At 46.7% G+C, this 26,070-nt stretch overlaps 1 protein-coding gene across 3 annotated transcripts in view; it reads right to left on the reverse strand.

The window, feature by feature from the left end:
- Positions 1–26,070, reverse strand: part of SLC8A3 (solute carrier family 8 member A3) — a 130,648-nt gene that overhangs the window by 87,164 nt on the left and 17,414 nt on the right. For all 3 annotated transcript variants that reach the window (XM_025870470.2, XM_025870471.2, XM_025870474.2), the window contains exon 2: positions 23,605–25,450. In XM_025870470.2, coding sequence (XP_025726255.1) covers positions 23,605–25,388 — 1,784 coding nt within the window. In that variant the 5' untranslated portion in view covers positions 25,389–25,450. The remainder of the gene's footprint in view (positions 1–23,604; positions 25,451–26,070) is intronic.

Raw genomic sequence — 26,070 nt, forward strand, 5'->3', positions numbered from 1 at the left:
CCGGGCAGCTTCTGGGTCAAACGAGAGGGGTTAGAGGAACAGGTCTGCCTAAGGGAATTATAATTGCCTCTCTCAGAGGGTCCACAGTCATTCTAGGCTATGCCAATAGAGGGAGTGACAACCCCAGACTTTTCTCCTCTTGCCCCTCCCTGACAAAATATCAGAGGAGTTGGAGTCTAGAAGTGGGCCAGGATGGAGGTGTGCCAGAGGCGGGCCACGCATCCCCAACGGTACCCCCAAGCACCATGGCAGAAGTCAGAGATTGGTGCTTTCAGCTGGATGGACAGAATAGTTTTAACCATAGAGGTTGCCAGGAAATCATGGATTCTGTTCAGGACATCGATCAGTTTGAGGCATATGCCCCAGAGACGGAGGGCAGTCAATGAGAGGCTTTGGGAGACAGTGAGTGGAGAACAATAAAACCGCCCCATATACCTTCTAAGCCCAGCTTGCCTAACAAAAGAGTTACACGTATGTTGTATCACTGCATCCTTACGGCGGTCATATACAGTGTGACCTGCAATCCTTACTGAACAGATGAGGAACTGAGAGTTGAGAAGGTAAAATAACTTGCCAGAAGTGACACAGGAGTGGGAATCTGCTCTTCACTTTTGCAGACCAGTGCCTCCCCCATTCCTCCCTGTGCACTGAGCTCCGGACGCGTCTGCAGGCAGAAGCTGTGGGGGCTTTTAGAGCACGGATTCAGAGCAAGGCCGGATTTGTGTCCTGGCACCGCCGCCTCACCCCTCAGGATTCTGGACAGATGACCTCATGAGTCTGGGCTGAGGCGGAGCACCTACCATCAAGGGACTATGATGATTTGATGGGAACACTTCTGCATGGTAGGTAATGTACGTTGCTTCACTAATTCTTTCAGCCATTTCCTTGAAAGCCTAGCTCAAGGTTTACCCTTCTCCCTTGATCGCCCATGGCGATAGACCTTCTCGAAGGAGCCCTTTATTTGCAGCACGTGGCACTTCCCATGACCTGCTTTGCATGTGTTTGGTTTCCTTTCCGTCGGATTCCATCTCTCCCTAATTAGACCATAAGCTACTTAAGGGCGAAACCAAATCCACACTTCTCTGTATGCTCTAGAGCATCCGGCCATACACACTGTAAGGGCTACATCCTACATCAGGTCAATCCGTGCTTCTGCTGAAGCAGTCACCAGTTACACAGCTGGGGGAAACTAAGGCCTAGGGAAGAGAAAGAGGATGGTGATGATGATACTGGAAAGAAAAACTGAGTTAATGAGCACTTGAGGTCAGGCCTGGCACTATACTTCAAATGCATTCTCTTGGGGACTCCTTCCATCAACCCTGGCAAATAGGGTTTTGTTTGTGGCTGGGTTAGTTAGTTGGCTTAATTAAGAGTTATTAAGAGCTTACAGTAAGCACAGACACTGTTCAAGGTGTGTTCAACATGTATTAGCCCTGGTAGACCTTACTGCAAGTCTATATGATAGATGCTGATATACCCATTTTGTAGGTAGAAAAATATAGGCATAGATAGGTTACCTAGATTGCTTAAAGTCACATAGCTAGAAAATGAAAGATCCAAGATTCAAATCCTGGAAGATTGCCTCCAAAGCACGGTCTTAATCCCCGTGCTCTAGTGCTAACAAATTAGGTGACTTGCCAAAGTGCATGTAGCTAATAAATGACAGTATGGGGATTTGATCCCGCTGGCTCCAGAGCTCAGTCAGGTCCAATGCCTGGAACAGAAACAAGACTCCAGAGCAGCAGTTCATAAATGTAGCCTTTGTTTGTTTCAGTGTGTGGAGCTCTTCCATAGGATAAGATTTCATGGGGCCCTCCTCTAACCACTTGTACTTGTCAACAGGACAAGTTCTCCCCAGACTTCATAGGAGGAAAGGTGAGGCTTTGGATATGACACTAAGGAAATAGTGTCAACTTTCAACTGATCATAAATCAATTGATGCATACCACCAGAACCTAAATGCTATAATATAGAAGTATTCCCTCCTAGAGAGTCATCCCTGATCTCCTCTGCCAAGACTCCCAGGGACTCCGTACCTTTCTTAGATCGGTTCTCTCTCTTTCTCCCTGGCTGACCTCTTTCACCTTATAATCCAGTCTTCTCTCTGAAAAGGTGCCCATCTAGCTGCTACTCCCAGGGTCTGTAGATGCATCCCAGTGGCCCCAAGGGCCTCCCTCTCACCAGTGACAAGAGTCCTGCCATAGAATCCAGCTCCACAGAGCCCAGCCCAGCACCTAATGGCCAATGCAGCCCCATTTGAGCCAGAGAGAGAAGTCGGAATGGCAAGCAACCTGAGCTGGGCTGAGTCAGAAACCCCATTTAAGAAGTAGGTCTGATGGATAAGGTGACTTTTCACCTGATTCATGTTACCCCTGGAGCAGACAGGCTTCCAATCTCTCCTGAACAATCAGCCAGGGCGTTCTCGAGAGATGCTGTACCCTGTTCCTGCAGAGTCCAGGAAAGGAGCTAGATACCCTCAGAAGCTCTGACTGATCATTTATATTCAAGTAAAAGTCAAGTGGGATGGATGAGGGTGGTAGTGCAATTGATCAGTAGTTTATTGGAAAGATTCTTCATTGAGCACAGGGTTCCCCAAAATATGATTTAGCTTCCGTCAACTATTCCCAACTGTGTGTAAAATAAGGTAAAATAAGGATAATTTTTTGCTAGAATTAGTGTAAGGCTACATTCTTGGACCCAATTAATCTTGCAATAGACTGGTTGACTTTTCTCAAAGACCAAACAGGAATGCTCTTCTCTTGAGAAACACACTGAAGCCCAGTATTGCCTTCTGATGGTTGGCTGGATAGAAATCTATTCATTTATGGGTGGAACCTACTCTCCAAAACCCTCAGTCAAAAGCAGTTATCTAAATGTTATTATTTCAGTGGAGGGTTTTTTTGTTCTTTCTCGAATTTGACCTTTTTCCCCATCTAGTCTTGGAGAGGGCAAGACTCTATCCTATGCATTGTTTTGGATCAAATATATTCCAGATTCTCCGGCTAAAAAAGAAATCACAGTTCTAGAATTATCCTTCAGTGGGTGCAAAATTAACTCATTGCCTTTGCCTCACCAACAAAGGGTTGGTCTAGTAACTGCACTCATTTCGTTATTCACCACTGAGCACAGATATGAGTGACATTCAAGTGTTTTCCTGAGCTTCATTCTGTTCTCATTCCTGGTTACCCCCAGGTAACCCCATGGGGCTCATTCTTCCCTCTGCAGCTCACACATCCCCCAGATAAGAGCTGTTGGAGACAGGTTTTTACTCCTGAACAGTGGTCATAGAATTTATGCCACTTAGTGGCATAAATTCCTTACATCTGGGCTCTTCCCTCTGGTTTCAAACATTAAGTGTTTTGGGTCTAGCCCATGGGACCTGTGTGAGTGCTTATTTATGAGCTGGGGAATTATTCCACAAAAACCTCACAATAATCCTGTGAGGAGGTACTATCATTGTCCTTGTTTTATAAATTAAGAATTTGTAAACTTAAGGCAATTTAGCTATTTGCCTAAGTGGTGGCCACTAAGTAGGAGCATAAAGTCTTGAGCCTCGGTGTGCTTGGCTCCAGAGCCTTGGCACAGAACTCTCTCCATCTCCTACTGCAAAAACACCTATCCACTCATGAAGGGATGGGTCTGGGAGCACCTCTGGAGTGCAGACAGGTAATCTAGAGCAGGAATTCTTAACCCTAGCTACATATTATAACCATCTGGGATGCTTTTTAAAATATACTGATGCCCAGGTCCCACTTCAGCCCAATGAAATCAGAATTTCTGGAGGTAGCATCCAGCTATCAGTATTTTTTTTAAGATTTTATTTTGTTTGTTTATTTATTTATTTATTTATTTATTTATTTATTTATTTGGGAGGGGGCAGAGGAGGGAGAGGGACAAGCAGACTCCTCGGTGAGCACAGAGCCCAACACAAGGCTCGATCTCAGGACCCTGAGCCAAAACCACGAGTCAGATGCTTAACCAACTGAGTCACCCAGGTGCCCCCCGCCCACTCTCAGTATTTTTTAAACTCTCTGGGTAATTCTAATGAGGAGCCAGGCTTAGAACCACTCAGCCACAGGAAAGGACTGAATTCATGCATGGGAAAGTGTTTGGATTCTGGACTGCAGAGCTGATCTGAGTGAGTTCTGATAGCAACAGTAACTTGGTGGTTTTGCAGCTGCTGTTCTAGAAGCCCACACCTCTCTCTGCCCCCAGAGAGCCAGCAGCCCTATCCCTTACTATCTGGGTGCTGAAAGGTAACATGGCTCTTAGCTATGTACACATTCCCCAGCACCCAGGCGCTTACTTACCTTCTGTGACTTCTTCCCCCACACCCATCCCCCTCCCTCTCCCCCCACAGTTAGTTATTTCTTCTTGGAAGTTCCCCCCACACCAGCATCACTTGCCTCCTATAGGACTCATCTCCTTGTGTTGTCACTGTCTGTAAGTCTGCTCCCCAGCAGACCGGACAGAGGCTGTGTCTGGATTGTCCCCGCATTCCTGCCATGTGATGGAGCACAGAGGATGAACTGGAACAAGGTTGGTTGAAAGAATACATTCATACCTGATATCAGAAAAATCTTTAGAGAAATCTTTCTCCTCCAGGGGCCACAGCCTCTCCTACCATTCACCTCTGTGAGACACTAAGACTTTTTATAGGAAGCAAAAAACAAAAGTGATTCACCCTTCAAGGTGTGGCTCAAAACCTACTTCCAAAAGGAAGTTTCTTGGATTGTCTCCAGCTCATAATGATCTCTTTTAGTGAATTTTTATAGTCATTAGAGTCTGTATAATTCAGTTGTCAATTGCATTCTTCTGTTACTGTCTTCAATGGTGGTTTTTCTTTTTTTTTTAATGCTCATAGGTTTATATTTTGCCTTCCTAACAAGAGTGTAAGTTCTGTGAATTTAGGGACTATCTCTAAAATGGTAAATCATTTTGTTGGCTCACTTGTTTGCTGTCTCTGGACAAACGGAAAGCCCTTTAAGGCCTGACACTCTCTGACATTACTCTTCACCAGGCCTAGCGCTGTTGCAGTTTAGGAGCTCAGCAGGACTTTGTTAAATGAAGACATTTGGTAACCCCTTTTAGCCCAGTGCCCTAAACTTACTAGGTACCCACTAATCATATTCGCTGACTGGGCATGGAATGGAAAAGCATAATTCTTATTGTAAGATGTGGTTCATATGAGGCACGGAAATTCTCAGATTAAATCCCATTTCAATTTCTCTTTTGCTTTTTCTCAATGCTGGATTATTTGGCTTCCAGATTGAATGAGAAGTATCCGGGAAGAATCCCTCATCCACTTCCAAAGCCCTTAGGTACCAATTTCGCACAAAGCCTCTAAACCTTCAGTTCAACTCACTCTGGATTTCGTACATCCCCATTACGAAATCCACAAAGTCCCTACAGAAGAAGGGCGGTGGTACCAGCCATCTTGATTATTGCGTGCACACCCACAGTTGCACCTAAGTGCTATTTCTAAATACAGAATCAGGTCTGCTATTTAATTTCTTAATGAAGGAAATAGATAGCCTGGCCCCCTCAGTAGGGATGCAGCTCTGCTGTATCAGCTGCAGAACACAGGGAGGGCTCTGCTCTGCTCTTTTGCCGACTGATGATACAGAAGGGCTCCCCACAGATGGCAGGCTTGGTACCCAAAAATAGCCACGTTGCCAAACAGATCATTTTCTGTTTTCCTTTGGTTCAGTAAAAGGGGTAAGGGGTAGGGAAGGGGGAACAGAAGAAGGACAAAAGGAAGAAATGAGCTCCCCTGCCCCAGAAAACCACTGTACCACCCTGCTGCCCAACACTGAATCCCCAGCCCCATTTTTGGTCCCACAGGGGTTGCTGCCCAGCATATACAGCTGTTGCTGCCAGGGTCTAATGAGCCACAGTTAGGGTAGGAAGAAGGGAAGGGTTTCAATGTCACCGATTAAGAGATGAAAAGACAAGCACTCAGCGAAGCTGGTGTTAAAGCAGATGAGTGTAAGGAAGGAAGGCAGGCAGAACTGAAAGACAGCATGTCCCAAGTGTCCAAAGTAGAGGCGTGGTATAAGGTTTCCTCTGCAACGCTGTGCCTGTGTCTCAAAGCTACCACCAGTTGGGGCTGCTTGCAATCCTTCACCATGTGGAAAAGAAAGAGAGAAGACACTGTATTTGGCTGACCACACCAGCCCTAGCCACTTGGGCATCACCGCTTCAACCTTCTTGGAAATGTAATGGCCACTGTGGATGCCTCCCCATTCTGGGCAGTGCAAGATCTGTAGCATCCACAATGCCATGTCCAGAAGTTCAAGCCAAAGCACCTCTGGCAGGAATCTGGCTCTGCAGCAAAGCCCAGGGGCCAGTCGTTGTCTTCACAAGGCTACACAAGCACATTTCACCCCTTAGTACCAGGTGACAGGCAAATGGTTTTTTCTTTAAATTAGTAGTGACTCAGTTTCCCTCTTTTAATGGTACCCCAGAAGAGCTGTGAAATGTGTTGAGGGGATGAATGCTCTCCAAAGAGGCCCAGCAAGTGAAAGGGGGGAAAGGATGTTTGTTTCTGGCCTTGGCTCCTATGCCTGGATCTAGCCATGAAAAAATAACCCTCCTGATATATATATATATATATATATATATATATATATATATATATATACGCACATTTATAAAATCTGGGTCACCCGACCACCTGCTCCCAGGTGGTCGACCAAGGTGATGCTCTGCCTTCTTGTTTCATCTCATTCTGTAAACAAGTGTCTTTTGCGGTCTATTTAGTGCCACATTTTCCACATTTGGGTGGGTTTTTTTTTATATTTTGCTGTTTAAAATGACCCCCAAACAGGACACCTGGCTGGCTCAGTCAGTAGAGCATGCAACCTTGATCTCAGGGTCACAAGTTCGAGCCCCACGTTGGGCCTAGAGTTTACTTAAGAAAAATACACAAAAATTTAAAAAATAAATAAATAAAATTGGCCCCCAAGCATAGTGCCAAAGTGCTGCCTTGTGTTCCTAAGGGCAAGAAGGTTGCGACATGCCTTATGGAGAAAATCTGTATGTTAGATGAGCTTCACTCAAGCATGAGCTACGGTGCTGTTAAATGCTAACTAATCAATAGTCTACATTAAATAAGGTGTCCTTAAACAGAAACACACTTAAAGTGTCGCCAGTTAATGAAAACGTTGTGACCAGAGGGAGGCTCTCAGGAACCAAGTGTATTTCCCTGCCACGCCATGCTTCAGTGTTCACTAATTCAGTGTTTGCAACAACTCTATGGAATAGAACTACTGCAAATAAAAAGAATCAGCTATACTTTCTGGCATCATTCTGATTCCTTGGAATGGTTTTCTACAGTATTTCAAATCACAAAGACTACAGGACAGATGAACAACAAAAGGAAGGAAATCCTGCTTGTGTCTACTGTCTGCCACTGTTTACAACATATTATATGTCATTTAGTCTTTGTAATGACTCCATATGGCTGGTTTTATCATCCTTTTTTTTTTCCAGTAAGAAAATGGAATCTTAGAGAGATTAGGCAATTGACCTGAAGTCACAGAGCATGGTAGGCAGAATCCTAAAGTGGCCCTTAGATTCTTTCCCTCCCTCCATACATGCCCTGTATAATCCCTCAAGTGGGAGTGGGATCTGTGAACATGGTAAAGGTTATGTGCCATGATTATATCGTAAGGCATGGGTGAAAGGATTTTGCAGATATAATTAGGGTCCCTAGTCAGTTGACTTATAAGGCCTTGACTTCAAGGGAAATGAGTCAGGGTGGGCCTGACCAATCAGGAGAGCCCTTTAAAAGAGGTGAGAGTCTCTTTCTAGCTGTCTTGAAGAAGCAAGCCATACAAGGAAATTAATTCTGCCAATGACCACTTGAACTTGGAAAAGGACCCCAAGACAAGATCACAGTTTCAGCCACACCTTGACTTCAGCTACATTGTTTCTAGAGTTTTGATCCATGGAAACTGAGAGATAATAAATCAGTGTTGTTTGTGGTAATTCGTTATGCAGCAATAGAAAGCTTATGCACACAGTTAAAGAGTGGCAGAATCAGGGTTCAAACATAAGTCCACTTGCCTCCAAAGCTGATGTTCTTGTCCTTTATACTGTATAATACCACATTTGGCTTGGCTTTTGTTTGTCAGCTTCCTTGCTTGGTTGGCATGGGGGAGGGCATTAGCAGAAGGGGATATGAAAGACATTCAGACACCATGGCTGAGGTCGAAGCCCTAACACAAAGGGAGTCTCTTCAGCCTTGGGTGGTGGCAGTAATGGTGACCATTTAAAAAGTGGGGAACCTCCAAGTGTTGGGAGATGAAGGATGGGAATGGGCAAGCATTTTATCTCCTCTTGCTCAGGAAATAGCTTGTGGGAATTTAGAGGTAGCAACGTTCATACAGAGACAAGCTAAGAACACTGGATCCCTAGTGTTGGATGAGCCACGTGAAGTGGCCAAAATGATTGTGTTTGACATACACGAATGCAATTACATATGCTTCAACAAGTATATGCAAGGACAAGATTTAACCAGCAGTTAGGAAGTGCCAGGTCAGAGACCAGAAGCTGGGAAGAAACCAAGAGTTCTGCAGGGAAGGTCTTCTCGAGCTGGAAGAGATGTGAATGGGGCATCATGTCAAGGCAGGAATCAAACAACAAGGCATTCAGAGACAAGAGGAGCAATGTCAGTGATCACATCCAGGCCCCAGCCATGGGAAATTTTAGTTGAAAGACTCTGCACAACTGTGGGAAGGATGAACATCCATAAAACCCAAGCTTAATCTTCAAATATCTGACTTCAATTTAGTAATATCCTGTGCCATACATAAGGAAACACAGAGTGGTCAGGGTTGGGATGGGGTTCTACCAATGTAGGACTGGTGTAGGGATCATAAATAATACATGTCACACACCTAGTATAATAGCTGGCACATGGCAAATACTAAATAAATGGCAATATTCTTATCTGGCACTTCATTAGGTGACAGAAAATTGCCTTGCTTACATAAGATAGAGGCAAGCGTGAGTCATTTCCGAATACAAGGATAAAAGGAAATGTACGAGGCCTTCATTGGGAAAGCCAGAATCAGGCTGGAAAAGATTTAACTCTTTGGTCAGTGAACTTCCTCTTCCAGGAGGCATGGCGGGAGGGCAGCACCTTGGACAGCACCATGGGAGTGGTATTTATCTGGCTTCATATCACTTGGCCATCAGGGGCAGGATGCTCCATCTGAAGGAGTCCAGGCCCCATGGGCTTGTAGTTTTCATCACACGACTCCACTCTGGGACAGTGATTGTTCGGTTTAAGCTTCCTGATCAGCAACAAGCTCTGGGGAGATAGTATAGCATGGGGCCTAGAGGGCAAGTTGAGTAAGACGGGCCTCAACACTGCCCACACACTGCTCAGAGACACCCAAGAGCCCTCGGGAGCCAGTATTATCATCATTGTGTTGTCGCAGCCCCAGAGACCCACTGGCAAGTGATTTCACACGTAATTATCCTCTCAGCTCCTCCTCTCCTTGTATTCTCCTTCTCTCTCCACGTTCCTTCTTTCCTTTGCTTCATCTCCCAAACAAGTCCCATAAAGTCCACAACAGGATGCAGAGGAATCAGCCCCAAGGTCACCCCTCACCCCAGCCTGAGGCTGCTGTCTCCTTGGAGAGCAGCCTGTCATGTTCCTTAACATCGTCAAAGAAAGCCTGGATAATGATATTTCCCTCCACCTTCCTCTAGACAAGACTCTTTGTCTTTCTATCTTTAGATCAACTGTCTTCCTAAAAGCTCACCTTGGACGCAGAGAAGGAATATAATGACTGATGGGGAAACCTAAGCAAAATGTTGGCCCACATAGGTCAGAATAGCGGCGACACAGCCACGATTCTATTCATTACTTAACCAATAACTAGCACAATATGCCTGATGAGTGATTCAGACTAGGCACCGTGTTAAATGTTTGACAGTCGTTTTTAATCCTCACACCAACCCTATGAGGGAGGTACTATTGTTATCCACATTATACATATGAGTGAAGTGAAGGGAAAGGTTAGGTAACTAGCCCTAGCTCACATCACCAGTAAGTAGGCAAGTGGGGACTCCCAACGTGGTCTGTGTGACACCTGGTGGATGCACTTAATCACCCTGCTCTATTACCCTCTCATGTGTATATGGGCTTCTACCCACATTGTTGCTCTCACACTTCTGTCATTGGCAATCTCCTTGGCAATCAAGCAAAATGCTGTCCTCCAGCTCCCTGATGCTCATTCAGCACGCCCCCTACTCACCTGTGAGGGCTGTCCTCCTTTCATCACAGATAGGCATGGCTCCCTTGCTCTCAGGCTGTCATGTCCCGGCCAGGCCTGCCTCACTTTACAGAAGGAAGAAGGTAGCATATCTGCATTTCAGGACAAGCAGGTAACACATCTGCATCTCAGGGCCAGCTGCAAGGCACCAGGGAACACCAAAGGGAGAGAGGATCTGGAGAACAGGCCTTTCTGTTGCCTCCCAGTCATGAGATGGCAGACTCTTAACCACACAGTGGGGCACTGTTTTCAGTGGCCCAGAGTTTAACCATTGGAAGGATGGAAAGGGAGAAATGGGCATGTAGTTCATGCAGCATCAGCTGGAGCCTCTGGGCAATTACCAAGAACTACCAATACCCCAGGACCAAGGAGACTGGAAGACAAAAGAGGAGGCCATTAGAATAGCTGTAATAAAGGCACTAAACTGATTTGGGTAAATGGCTTAGAGAAAGTGGCCATTTTTTTTTCCTGGACCCTCATATAATTTGCAAACAGGAATTTGAAGGGTTAACAATGACAGTTCATATATAACAAAGCTGTTAAGGGGCACCTGGTGGCTCAGTCGGTTAAGCGGCTGCCTTCGGCTCAGGTTATGATCCTGGGGTCCTGGGATCCAGCCCCGCGTCCAGCTCCCTGCTCAGTGGAAAGCCTGCTTCTCCCTCTCCCTCTGCCTGCAACTCTGCCTACTTGTGCGCTCTCTCTCTCTCTGTCAAATAAATAAATAAAATCTTTAAAAAAACGCTGTTAAATGAGCTCTGGCTTCCTCTGCCCTGGGGAGCTGTGGGTCAGCATCCTGAGGACAGTTAACCCCACTGGTGGTGCACCTATCCTTTGACTGTGAGCGTGAGGTCCCTCACTCACTGAAGTCTAGAGTAGGCATTATGCAGGGCTTGGATATTAGCTTCCTGCAGCTGCTATAACAAATTACCACAAACTTGGCAACTTCAATCAATAAAAATTTGTTCTTTCACAGGTCTGAAAGCTAGGAGTCTGAACTCAAGGTAAGCAGGGTTGATTCCTTCCTCGGAGTCTCTACGGGAGAAACTATTCCATGCTTCTCTCCTAGCTTCTGGTGTTTGCTGGCAATCCTTGGCACCCCCTGGCTTGTAGCTGCATCCCTCTGCATCTTTGTCTCTGTTGTCACATGGCCTTCTTATAAGGATGCCAGTCATAGGAGCTGGGGGCCCACCCTAATTGAGTATGAGGTCACATTCTGAGGTTCTGGGTGGACATGAATCTGGGTGCGTGGACATGAATCTTGGTGGATGGACTCTTTTCAACCCAGTACAGGTTGCCAATGGCATTTTTGGCAGAGCCCATGTAATGGCAAGGAAAGGATTTGGGTTCCTTAAGAGGAGGGCTCAAGATGCAGGCAGGAGGTAGAAGGCTGAGACCACCCTGAGCATTGTCCACATCAGACCGAGGCACCTCCCCATCAAAAACATTTCACAGAAATCGAGCCCAAAGGAGCAAAGAAAAGTCACCCACAGAGCTAAGGCAATTCTCCCACAGCTCAAAACAGCAGGTTTTCTCCTCCCCCACAAAATGCAACATTTGAATCATCCAGGCAAAATACCAGGTAACTCAGTCGACCTAACACCAGCCCCCACAAGCTAACATGGAAAACAGGCAAATGCCTTCAATCTCCTTTCCTCTCCCTTCTAACCCCTAGGAGGGCTGAGGGACACCCAGGGGCTCTGACCATGAGAGGAGAATGGGGTTCTCAGCCTTCCACTCAGCCAACAACAATCCTGGGCAGGGGGGCTCATGGCAAAGAGCTGAACAGGGTGGGGTAAACCCTCGGGTTCCCTCCTTTCTGCTGGTGGGGACTCTTTCTAAGGCCTTTGGGGAAGTGCTGTGCAGAACTGCATCCAATCTGGGCTAAGTAGATTAGTTCCCTCCCAGTGAAAGTTTCTGGGCAGCTGAGCAGGGCAGCTCCCTGTGCGGTGGCAGGGGTCTGTCATTACAAGGCCCAGATAGGACATAATTACATGCTCCCTGGAGGGAACTCCTAATTGAATTACAGGGTGTCTCCTGAGCTTGAAAGACAGCCCGTGCTCAGAGGTAGCTGAGCAGCCTAGGAACAGACCCTCTGAGGAGCGGTGCCAGGGAGGGGTCAGGCTGTGGAGAAGTTCAGGGATGCCCGAGCTCAGAGGGCCCCATGGATCTCACTGAAACTGGGAGAGGAGAGGAGGCATGCCTGGAGGGCGGGGCATCCCTAGTCTTCATGCCTGAGAGGTGCGTTCCAGTCCCTTGCCCCCTGGGCTTGCTGCAAACTGGAAGTGCTACAGAGACAGAGGACATGCCAGGAATTCACTCTGTTCATTCATTCATTCACTCATTCACTCATTCATTCATTCAACAGACATTTTTTGGTGTCTCTACGAGGAGTGACAGGCATGGGGAAGAACCAGGCGCTGCTCTGGTCTGAGGACAGGGCCTGCCTGGGTGCCATTTACTCCCAAGGACAACCTGTACTTTTATCTGTGGGTGCCCCACAAGCCAAGCCAATTAGCCATTCTTCTCCACAAGATCTTCTGTGGTGACTGCAGGAGGAGGTCACCCCTAAAGCCTCCTAACTGAATCCCAACAAAGGCGGGTGGCAATACCTCTGTGCGGCCATGGCCTGAAGAGGCCCCCTCTCCTGCAGCAAGTCTTTCTTTAAGTTTTTATTTAAATTCTAGTTAGTTAACATTCAGGGTAATATTGGTTTCAGGCGTACAATACAGTGATTCAACACTTCCGTACAACACCCAGCGCTCATCACCACAAAAACACTCCTTAATCCCCATCCCCCCCACCCCCCTTCCCTCTGGTAGCCCTCAGTTTGTTCTCTATATTAAGAGTCTGTTTCTTGGTTTACCTCTCTCCCTCTCTCTCCTTTTCTCCCCCTTTGCTCATTCGTTTTGTTTCTTAAACTCCACATATGCAACTCTTCCAAGACACTTCTCTTCCTGTCAGACTGGGAACTTCGTGAGGACCAGGACAGGGTCTCTTCTCATCGTGTCAGCTCATAGGATGAGCCTAACAGTGTCCAGTGTCTAGGGACGGCGCCCTGAGGGATGGACCCCTGTGTCCTGCTTGCACGCTCCGGCAGCTTCCGGTCTCACTGATCAAGGCTCTCATAGGCCCACAGGCTGGAGCTCCTCCTGCTCTCTGTAAGCCCTGCTCCTAGATGCCCTCCAACAGCTGCAGTGGATAGACACAGCCTCAGAGGAGCCCCCTGGATCTGAACAGTCCTGCGCAAGCCTTACCCTCGTCCGCGGGCAGCAGGCCAAAGCATCATCTGGGGGTAGTTCCTGAGGGTGAAGTGGCACAAACAAGAGTCCTCTGTGCACCAGCTTGGGTGCAGGCAGGTCTGAGCCAGCAGTCAAGGGGGATGAATCCGGATTTCTGAGCTGGGCCTTAAGGAGTTTATTTGGCCCTTGCCAATGGCCCCGAGCCCAGGTGCCCCTGAATTGAAAGGAAAGAAGCCAACCCTTGCTGCTAAGGAAGAGATGGGGGATGCTCCCTTAGCTTCTTCCATATGAGGAGAAGAAAGCCTGCTGCTGTCAGCGTCATGACCTTACTCTGATGCTAAAGTATAGAACATAGTAGAAAGAATGTGCGATTTAGAATCAGAAGATCTGGGTTTTGATACCTGCCCTTAAAAGCTCTGTGTTCTAGGGCAAATCACTTAATATTTCTTAGACTCTGTTACCTAATCTGAAGAAAATGATAACATTAATCCTAAGGTATAACAAAATCCTTATTTTTTTAGTATGTTCATGTAAATATTCAAAGTTTTATTATGTAAGGGGGAAAAAAACCAATAATAGTTTTCCCCCGAGGTCTGAACAATGGTGAAGCCTAGGTAACCAATACTGTGCCCGATAGTCTGATATATTCAGATATATTCTCCAGTATCCTGATCTCCCCATGGGGTCTCCTTCATCAAAATAACTTTAAACAATTAGTGCCTCATATTTTTAGAGCATCTCACGTCAGATAGTTCCTTTGAAAGTCAGCCCTTGGCTATGTTCATTCTACTCACTCCCCAACCCCCAAACTAGAAAGTGTATTTTCTTCCAGCAGTCCACATGGGTTAATTAAAATGTCATTCCTCTTTGCTTTGGCCAGAATTAGATTAACTCATTGTAGTAACACAAGTTATCTTTTGCTATGTTTTATGAAAAAAAATGAAAATCTAACTAATTTTTAGCAGATCTTCTAAAACATTGGTTCCATGAGGAAGGGCAGATAATTAAAATGGCCTGTGAAAGGGAGCTGGCTGGGACCACTGATCTAGCTTATGAAACCCATTAGCTTAGCAGGGGCTCTGGAAGATTCCAGTCTGACAAGGAAATCATCTGCTTCGTGTGTCCAACAGGAACTTATGGATTCATCCGGGGAACAGAAGAAAGTTCTGTGTTATATAGGATAAAGAAGAGGGTGATTCAAGGAGTTTCTTCCCGTTAGGATTGGCCCCGTGTTAGAGTGGCAACTTCACACTACGCACTTCACCGAAACGGAGACTGAGTTTCTTTATCCCATGAAGTTCCTCCCATGATAGTTCCTGAGACTAGAAGTGGCAGATATGTTCCCTCTCGTAGCCACAGGTGAGCCCAGATACCAGCCTCAAAAGTCCTTTCCAAGATGGCCCCATGGGCAGCCACTCTGAACTGACTGCAGCTGACATGAGAGGAGTCCTAGCTTACACCTCGCCCTTCCCCCGGGGGACACAGGCGGCTGACAGAGTCACACACTTTGCCACCTGGAGACAGGAATACTCTGGCTTCCGGGGAGCTCCTGGAAGCCCATCAAGTTACAGCTCCAAAGACAAAGGGGGGGCGTGCCTGCTGGCTCCGGCTAAGGCCAACAGGGGAGGGGTGGCGAAGGAAAGGCTCCTACTCTTCCTGGCGAGCATGGGAGGGAGGAAAGCTTTCTGTCCTGGTCTGGAACACAGGAAACCCAAACCCAAGAGGAGGCTTTGAAAGTGACTCAGTACCCAAACAGCACAGTCAAAAATGACAGCGGCTCGTCTTCGGATGCTAGTCTCCTGGAGAGGACAGACCAGGAGGTGGGCGGGGGGGGAGAAGTGACCCTGGTAGTCTTGAGATGTGTGCCACCAAGCATCGAATGTTTTCTGTTGACCTGGGCAGAGGCCAGTTTAATCTCAGCTGCTGGGTCTGTGGTCAGCTGGATGAACTGGATGGGGCTGGGGCCTCCAGAGGAGGCTACTTCTCCCCTTCTCCAGCCTACGGCCCGAGCCCTGATCACAGTGAAATCAGTGCTCTCTCTGCAGACCTTCTAGATGCCAGTTTGGAGGTGACAGATGACTGTCTCAGCTGGTGCTTTCTTCTAGGTGACACTGCCACCACTGACAGACACAACTGCTTAGGTAGCTTACCACAGAATCCTCATGGCAACTTCATTTTTCCACCCCACCATCTGGTTCTGACAGATTAACTGTTGGGGTAAGGGGATCTTGGCTTGACTTGACTCAGGGCAACCAAGACATATCTGGCCGGTGGACTTTGACATGGCCAACTTGGGGGGGTGTGGAAATGGACCCGTAAGGTTCCCTCTCTTGAGAATTTGAGGTAGAAGATCTTTCCAGGGAGATGCTGAGAGCTAAATGGGAAGAGGAGCCATGAACTCAGACAGTTGGTCTGTGAGGTCTCGCTGCAAGCTGGAAGCAATAAGGGAGAAGGCCACGGAGAGAAGCAGAGACTCCGGAGACAGAGACCACGTGGGCCATCAGGGAGAGCATCAGAAAGAGAGGGTGGTCTCGAGGGTTCCCTCGCCTGACAGCGTTCTAGTCGGTGCTGATCCCTACAATACAACCTTCCCGTCTTAACACACAGTCAGGCAAAGACTCTGTGGTGAAGGGGGAAAGAGCACCACTGTGAGTGGTTTGCTTCCCGGGGGACATCAGTCTTCGGGGGATTATCGTGAAGTTCATTCTCTCTGTCCAAATGACAGGCTCGCTTAAGGGATACTCCCAGCTCGTTCTTGATCACTCGAAGAAGTCGTAGATCAGACCGGAGACACAAGGCAACCTCAGTACAGATGCCAGCAGGGTGAGGGAAAAGATGCAGGGACCAGGATAAGAATAAACAAGGACACAGACTCAGGGAGGCAGAGCGGAAGGTACTGAGTGTGGCAAGGGTGGAAACCACAGCTCTTGTGGCGACAGTGCATGGAGCGTGCAGAGTAGAGTAAGAAAAGCTGCAGCTCAGGACATTTAGAAGAGACAGTGAGTGTGAGAAAATGAGTATTCAAACAGAAAGTAAGGTGTGAGCGAGGACAGAAGGCAAACACATATGGAGATTTGCAACCAGGGCCATGGTTAGCCCCAGCGGTGGTGGCAAGCACACCCCCAGATCACCACAACTCAGACAGAGAGGGTCAGGCCGTAATGGGGTTCACAAAGAGAAATCATCTGGGCCTCACAAGGCAACACCCAAAGGTAGAAAAATCAAGGCCAATGGCTCCAGAAAGAGACAGACTACTAGGGAGAAGAAGTAGTATTAGTCATCTATAATCTATAATTTGTTTTGCACCCGTCTTCTGAGTATTGAGTTATTATCAAGATGTCTTATTTTGAAAGCACCAACTAAAGAACTCACAATAGAGCATTGTCTGTATCATATGTAACTGGGTCATGAACCCCAACCACCAAGTGGTAACCGGACTGGGGTCACGCACGGACAGGTTAACCAGGTTACGTCCATGCATGCCGACTCTTAGCTGGAGGGTGGTCAGGATGGTGCCGCATCCATAGCTAAATTCAAATGTATACACATACCAAGAGGTGATTCCTTTTTCAGAAAAATATATTTCTCCATAAAGAATAAGTTCCACCTCCAACTTTGTCTTCATTTCTGTGTATCCAGGTAATTTCCTACTTGGGTACCTGGTAGGTGGCAGGGATTGGAATATAATTCCTATGAATGGTAACTATCATGCCACCTGAGAATGTTTACCTAGTGCTTTCCTTCGTGGTCATTTAGCAAAACCCTCAAAGCATTTGAATCCTGCAAAATGCTTCTGGACTTGTGCAGAATTGAAACATGGGGATTTTGCTCTATTTGCAGATCAAGGAGTTCTCTCCCTCCAACTGTCCGTTATATACGACTGACTCTATGCCAGGGTTTTCTATTGTTTCTGGAAGCACAACTTGGTTTCTCTTTTAAAAAACAAGAAAACAAGATCTCGATTAAGCAGAAAACCATAGCTCTAAACTCTACCACCTTCCTCATGGAACTGACGGCGTCACAGCCCAAGTAGAGAAGAAATTAGCGCTCATGTACCACCCAGACACACCTGAGAAGTTGATAAAAGGCTGGACAACAAGAAAGTCCTCCTCACTCATCCACCTGGCTTTGTCCCTTTCTATCATTCTTGTGAACGAACAAGGAAACTTTGATCTGAAGAACCAGAAGAATCAAAACAAATAAGCAAGGCTTGTGGCAGGATCTCCATCAGTGTCCCTTTATTATTATTGCCTGAAGCCCAACTAGCTCCTCTCCAAGAAGGAAAGCCTTTGAGGATAAGACTGCTTCATTTCCTGACTGGCCAGTCATGTGATCATCTCTAATCCCAATGCTCCTTTCTCCTCAAACCAACCTAACGTTCTCCCTGGTAGACTCTCCAACCCTGCACCACTGAGCTGTCTCCAACCGGAGGGCAAGCCACCGTGAGAAGAGCAGGGGTGGGCACACCGGATGCTCTGCTGCATAGGAGCTCCAATCAAGTCGGGCAGAGGGAATGCTGACCGATCAAGGTTGCTAGGAGATACTGCACCTCAGCCCCTAAAACAAATTAACCAGGAAGGCTCTGGACTTGTGCAGATTTTTGTAGACATGTCAAGTTTAAGTAGACTTGGGGTGCTTTACGGATCCCAGAATTGGAATATGACCTTCTTTGACATCATCTTTGACCATTTCAGTAATTACAATGAAAAAAATGATCAGGATGTAGGTCCTTCCTGGGCACAACATCCAAAGCTTCTGCTAAGAAAGCCACATAGCTTTTCATCACTCCTGTGGGCCCAGAAGGGAAAGCACTAGAGTTGAGCAACCCTATCTGAAATGTTCCATTGTCCTGTTAAGTACTCCGTTCCACAACTGGCTTAGCTATGGATTCCTGCCGTTAGGACCCCTCTGAGCCACGTACATAGCCCCACTGTGAGTTCCACGAAGCCATGGGTCCTGGTAACTGACTATTTACCTAAAGCTGGAGAGAGATCTCGTTACTGGAAGTCAGGCACTGAAGGCAGAAGGAAAGTGAAAGGGAGGGATGCCATCTGAGGGAGCATGATCGTGACCTCTACCCTACTCCTACCCTCACTAACCTTGCAGCATGTGACTTTTCTCAAGCACAAGAAGGGCATTCTAGGGGCAAATAATCTCCCTAATGGCAAGGGAAGAAACTATCCGAACACCCAGCTGAGCCAAAGAAAAAGAAAAGGTCTACTGTGTTTTAGTTAAATTGGAGAAGGTGCAAATTATGTCCTGGAGCACTCCATATTTTGATAGAAAGATTCCCTGGGGTGAAAATCTTACAGAGAAAGCACACCTGGAAGAGAATGGCCTGCAGAATTTTGAAAGAATGTCATTATTTCATGGAGCGAGGTTTTGTCTACAATTTACCAGCACTGCCTAAAAGATATCCCATCTATGCCTGTTACACCTTTTCTCAGGAAGAGATCGCAAAGATAGTCTTTTTTTTTTTAATTTCTATGGACTCAATATTTTTCTTCCTGAACAGTCTCAGGGTGAACCAAGAGATTAAAAATAGTCCATAATATGTTATTATTCTAAGTTAAGATATTAGTCATGTGAGACTGTTGGATTTGTACTTCCCAAGCATCTTTCACCTGAGAATTTCTATATGCTTTCTGAAGTTAATACTGTTCCGATGGATAAAAATAAGAAAGTCCAAACTGGGAGGGGGAGACATCAAATCAGTAGGCTCTAAAAAGACCTCGCCAGCTCTAACTTTCTATCCTATCTGGCTGCTGTGTGATATTGGACAAGTCACTTTCCCTCTCTGAATCTCAGCTTCATAATTTATAAAAGTGGGAGGTCAGATACTTTCGGGCTTTAACATGAGGCAGAGCTAATATTCTGCTCTCCTTCGAAGGAGGCCTATGCCATTTAATTATAGTAGATCTCGGCCTTTGCCTATCTGACATCGGTGATTCTGACTATTCTCAGAGACCCCAAAGGTCCATGAACTGCAATATTCTGTTATTTTGCAGAAATACGCCATGAGCCTGGGACATGGAGCAGACGCGGGTTTAGTGAGTGAGATTAATGTGCCGACAGCACGCCTGTATATCTCCACGAGGTTTTGCTACTGTTTGCAGGAGGCTCAAAGGCCATAATTCTAAGGATGTACTGTAGTGGTAGTCACAGAGGTGGTATTCTTCTAGATCATGATGTCAATAGGATCTCTCTCAAATGTCAAGCGTTTATTGTAATGTGAGATTAAGGGCATCATGTACCCACCCCCGCTCCGTCTGCTTCACTACCATGTCCTCAGTAAAGGTTGCTTTAGAAACTTCAGTGGTGTCACACACACAGCAGAGAGCTTTCATTTCTCTTTTATTGAGCTTATCTCAACCAGAGCACTTCTCCCAGGTGTTTTGATTTGTCTGCATACCTAGTATCCTCTTCAGTGGAGAAGACCCTTGAGAGCTGAAATGCCATCCTGTCCCTATTCATGTATTTATCTCCAGTCCCTAGTAATGTACCTGGTATGTAGCAGACATTTAATAAATGTTTGTTGAATGACTAAGCACCTTCGATGAGCAGGCACCTTGCAAAGGTGCATTTTCTTCATATTTGTATGTAGTATTTATCATGCTCCTGCAGGAGAGATATCACTATTCCTGCCATTCCAAGAGAATATCTGGGGTTTGGACAGGTGAAATGACTTGTTCAAGTTACCCAGTTGGTGAGTGACAGATTCACATCTGTTTGTCAGACTTCAGAGTTCACGGTTTTCTATCCTACCATGGTGCTAAAGGACATCTTTGAAGAAGCAAAGCATAAAACCAAACGAGTGAATTCACAGCCCAATAGTATTGGCAGAGCATAGGCCTGGCTTCAACCTGAATCGGTTTTGAGAGGAGTATACTGAGGGCAACATTGCCAATGCTCCCAGGCTTGGTAGGCAAAGCAAGTTACACAGAGAGAGAAGGATTGGAAGGTGGAACTGCTCCAGGAGCCTCACCCAGCTTCCGTGTAGGTACCCTGAGGGTTTCAATTTCAGTTTCCAGGTTGGTGCTACAACTAGCAAGCTCTCAGCATAGGAGCTGGATTCTAGCTCAGTTGGAGTCGCAAGCTAGAACTGGAACGCAAGCCTTCTTGATTCAGTTAAGCAAGTCATTTGAAAAGCCACTTTCCTTCCCAGGTCTCATGGTCTGGCCAAGAGTTTTAGAGCATTTCAACTCTAAGCTGGGACCAACAGCATCAGGAGCTTGTTAGAAATGCAGAATCTCGGGCCCTACTCTTGACCTTTCAAATTGTAATCTGAGTTTTAGCAAGCTTCCTGGATGGTGCAGAAGCACGTTAAAATTCGAGAAACACTCCTCTAAAAGATATTCTAAGGTCTTTTCTGGCTCTTATATTTTAGGAGTTTGGATTAGGAATCTTCATGGTAACCCCAAAACTAGCATATTTATTAATTAGGGTCACATAGAGGTCCAAGTAACCCAATCACCTCAACAGTGTCTCCTGAAGAATATTAATTCATTGATATTATTATTAATGGCCTCATTTACTAAGCACATACCATATACGAACAACACTGCATACAGTATCTTGAATCATCATGACAGCCTTGCAAGAGAAATATTATCCCCACTCTACTAATGAGGAAATAATCTCATAAATTAATAAAATTTCCCCCGACTACCTGGTTAAATCAGACTACAGCCAGAATCTTAACCCAGAGTACTTACAGCCCATGCTTTTTCTGCTACATTACACTGCCTCTCATTGTAAAATTAAAATCTAAAGTCTCAAGGGTAGGGCTGTGATGTGAAGACAGACTACTAGCAGGTTATGGACTCCTTCTTCTTCGATGAAGAAAACCAAAAAGGTAGTCTCAAGTCTACTGAAGTCTAAAATATAACGCGAAGGAAGAGGTGGCAACATAGCTTGTTACCCAAACCCTGGAATTGCTGGACCCGAATCGCAAATGTGTGGAGCTTGTGCTACATTTAAAACCAGTATCAGAAGTGATCATTCATAAGCCTATTTACACCAAGATATTATTCAAGCTGAAAACACAAATAGGTTTGAGGAAGGGTTAGTCATACTCAGAGATCTAAAGTGCACAACTGATTGTTAATGGGACAAAGAAATTGGGTGCCAAGCCTCTGATCTGTCCAAAATGACTCTTCAGTGCCTTTGGTAGTACTGAATTGGAGAAACCACTAGTCTGCCAAATCATAGCCAATGTTGTAGTCCTGATGTCACTTATGCACAATAATAACCTCTTAACATACTGACGTTGCCATAAACATGAGAAGTTGCATAGAGTTTGTCTTCCCAATGAGGGCCTGTCCTTCCTTTGTATGTATAAACCCTCTCTCCAGAGCACCTAGAAATGGGCAGTATTCTATAGAAGACACAGGTTTTTACCTGGGCTAACTAATGATTATCCCTTCCAGAGAAATAACTAAACAGAGCTCTAATAAATCAATTTGTCAATGGCTATTTCACTTCAGGAGACAATATCCTTGTTCCATCTTCGGCTAGTGCAAATAAGACCTACGGCTGAGTGCCCATGTCTACGGTTCAGAAAATCCGAGATAGGGGAGGAACTGCAAAAAGATCCGGCCCTGCCTCCAGGCAAGAAAAGTATGGTTGCTCCCACTTTGCGGATGAGATAGTTTAGTTCTCGAGCTGAGACCGAGAGTCTTGCCCAGAGTCACATTATTAGGGAGGCATTGAGGGAGCACAAGAGCCTAGTCCTCTGGGTGGCTCACTCAGCTCTGCGGGCAGCACCATCCAACCCCTTTGGGGCCCTGTGCCTTGCCTGGGCCTGGAGGAAGCGCTTCTATGACCCCTCTCCCTCGGTCCTATGGGCTCCCCTCTCCGTATGCTCCGTGCTTCACTCTCCTACATGTTATACGTTTTCACTTCCCACTCAAAGTGTCCTTAGGAGGGTCTTGGAGCAGTTTGGCATCCCCCCTTCCTAGATGCCCCCTTTGTCCTTCTTTCCCCCCTCCTGCTACTGCTTTTTGCTTGTGGACATGAGCAGGAATTCAGAGACAAGTTTCCCCCTCCTCGGCCACCCTGGAAAGTCTGGCCTCCCATAAGCTGCAAATCCTGGGGAAAGTCATTCTGTTTCTTCTTCAAAGCTATCCATCTGAGAAAAACCAAACCAAACCAAACCAAAACAAACCCCAGAACACCTAGTACAAGAAGGTTCAATGGGAAGAGCCCTTACAGTGATCAAGGTCATGGAAGTGCAATACCCACCATGTCTGAAGGGCTAAATGGGCCACTAACCTGAGAAGTATTCTAGGAAAATTCTAGACCGTGAAAAGAGATGACCACAACGAAGACGTATTTTCTCCCACAATTCCTAAGAGGCGCCAGATTTTGGAGCTCACACCTGGGACCAAAGACCGGTGGCCACTGCTCTGGGAGTTCTGCTTTCGCAAGATGCCTCCAGTACCCAAGCTACACTGACTCATCTCACCTAGCCTGGGCAAGTCTCATACCATAAAATAGCTTACAGGCATTTACAGAGATTGCCAAGTTTCAACCAAGCTCGCAGTTTCCAAATTGAAGGAGAGATGCCTGGAATCTGGTTATAAATTACAACCGCAATATGGCCCCAGGGGAAAAAAAGCCAATGCCACTTTCTTCCCCAAGGTTGCCCTGATTGGGCTGGCACTACCTCAGGATGGAAAGGATCAGCCTCGAGGCTCCTATAAGCCTTTGGCATGAGGCGAGGAGGAAGGAGAGACCCAATCAGTCTCCTAGTCCCTGCTTAGGCACAAGAATTCTCCAAAATCTGACATCAAATCTTCTGCCACCCCACACCTCCACCGGCCATCATTTTGAGTTCCAGTGGACAGAATGTTCTGTGTCCTTAGATCCTGCCACAGGATTCCCTGCCCAGAGACCATTTAAAGTGAGAAAACGGAAGGGAGGTTTGGAAGCAGAACCTGCCAGGGGGTGCCTGCTGATCCTGTACACCTGTGCGGGGACCCAAGTTTGACATTAACGAGGTATGAGGAAGAATTGTAAGGACAGAAAGAGATGGCAAGGGATGGAGGGAGATAGAATATGGAAAGGTTACTTACACTGTTTCATCATTCTTGAACTCCAGCTCCCCGTATGCGTCTTCAAAATCCTCACCACCACCCTTGGCTGTCCCCTCTACTGTCCTAAAGGGGACAATTACTGTGCCCCGGGCACCTGATGTCCGCAGAACCTTGACCTCCAGGACACCAATACTCTCGCTGACATGAATAGTGTCACATTCAAAAGTGAAGATGCCTGCATGGTCATCATCCAAGATGGTGACTGTGGCCACATAAGGGGATACCAGGATGGCCCGAGGCAATGGAAGATTATTGAGTACTATTGGAGGCAACCCCTCCTCTGGCTGCCCCTCCTCTATGCGGACGTTGCTCAGCCTCACAAAGAAGTGTTCATCCTCCTCAAAAATATCATCATCGATGATGCCCACCGAGAACTCCTTCTGGGTCTCTCCTGGCTTCAGAACCACAGTGCCCTCTGTGAACTCATAGTCAGCCCCTGCATTGGCAGAACCATCCTCTGTTTTGTAGTCCACATACACGGTCTTGGACATGTCCCCCCCTTTCCTCACCACTGTCAGGAGTACAGCCCCGCAGTTCTCCAGGCACTGGTAAGAGCACGGGTCAAAGAAGACCTTTGAGACAAAGTCCTCAGGCTCATTGGTGTGCACCTCGTTTATGCTGGAGGCCTTTTTGGCTTGTTCTGCTGCATGCTTCTTCAGGATATTGCCTGCGCCGGTCATCATACGGGTAGCCTGGATCCGGTAGAAGGCACGACTCTTCTGTTGATGGGAAAGAGCATAGTAATTGGCCATCTCCACTAGTTGATCTAAGTCCTTCTCTGGGTGTTTTTGCTTCAGATCCTTGAGAATCCGGATCATCTCCCTGCGGGACTCATCTACTTCCTTCCCTTCCAGGGGCACCAGGTTCCCATCCAGGAAGTGGGAATTCATCATTTTCCCATCCATCTCAATGCCCTTGGGGTGGTCGCCCTCTGTCTCTATGATGATCGCTCGGTGTTTGTCTGTGCGGTACTTTTTGTGCATGTATTTGTAAAAGAGCAGTCGCCTATCTGCCACCCAGGCCAGAAGGACACACACTGGAAAGAAGGAGAGAGTGAGAAGGCCTTCCCAAACCTGAACCACACCAGGGGAGAAGACTGCCAGGATCATATAGAGCCAGATGTAAGCAAAGATGCTCCAAGCAGCAGTGATGAGGAAGACTCGTAGGTGCTTGATCTTGCGAGTCTCTCCATCGGGGATCACGTAGACACAGATGCCAATGATGATGAACATGTTAAAGGCTGCACTGCCTACGATGGTAGAAGGTCCCAGATCACCAGCAATGAACCCATGACCACACACCTCAATTAAAGAGAGAAGGATCTCAGGAGCAGAGGAACCCAAAGCCATCAGGGTCAGGTTGGAGACAGTTTCGTTCCAGATCCGAATTGTCGTTGTACTGGTCTCTCCATTGGGCTTTTTGATAGTCACCTCTCTCTCTTGAGAAGTAATGACTTCAATAGATGCCATAAAGCGGTCAGCAATGATGGACACCCCAAGGAACATGTATATCAGGGCCACAAAATAGACAATGACCCTGGCAATCTTGTCCCCAAGGGAAGGGTTCTCTGGATACCAGATTGGTAGGATGACACCCTCCTTGCAGTCCGATGACTCTGAACAGGACTCATTGTTCTGCCCTGTGCTGGGCACCTCCCCTGAGCCACCAGCCTCTGCCCGAAGACCATTCAGGAAGAGCACAAAAGTAATCAGCCCAAAATGGAGGAAGGCAGAGGTGAGAGGCTGCAACCTTAACCACGCCATACACGAGATTTAGCCGCTGGCTTCCACTGCAGCACCAATGGTCCTCCTGACAGGCCAGAGACCTAGAAAAGACCAGAGAGGCAGGGAAAGGCATGAGAAAAAAGGGGGACAGCAAATGGCAGGTTCCCACCAATACAAATTGATGTTTCACCTTCAGCGACATATTGCACTAACATATGGGGCAGTCTCTCACTTGGAAAAAAAGATGTCAATGGGAGGCACAACTAGCGGCTCTGTCCGCAGGACCATCTGGTGGAGACTCGGCTGAAGAATGGCTTAAAAGAGCTGGGAATATTGGTAATGAAAACATAAGTGATGCCCTTCCAGTCCTGTCTCCAAACCCCGCTGTTATCTGTGAGAGTTCTCAAGAGTCAACAGAAAATAGGCCAAGCATGACTTGAATCTTCATCCCTTGTAGTGTTTCTAGGATTTTCAGGTTTCTTTACCCCCACTGTTTTCATACTCAAGAATTCTGCACATACGCGTGCAAGAGTATAGATGGGAGTTGAACTTTTCTCATGGGCTGCTCCCCCGAAATAGAACACATTGCTCTGCATGCAATTGCGCCCACCTGGGAAAAACTCCTTCCCCAAATGCAAAACTTCTACAGGCAAGCTGTAATTCTGACATTTCTAGGGAAGTCAAGAGGGTGGACAGTGCAGTGGATGCTACCTGTAGGATC

This window comes from Callorhinus ursinus, unplaced genomic scaffold (assembly GCF_003265705.2).
Source record: "Callorhinus ursinus isolate GAN/ISIS: 27379988/994484 unplaced genomic scaffold, GSC_fseal_2.0 scaffold8, whole genome shotgun sequence".
Classification (NCBI taxonomy): domain Eukaryota; kingdom Metazoa; phylum Chordata; class Mammalia; order Carnivora; family Otariidae; genus Callorhinus; species Callorhinus ursinus.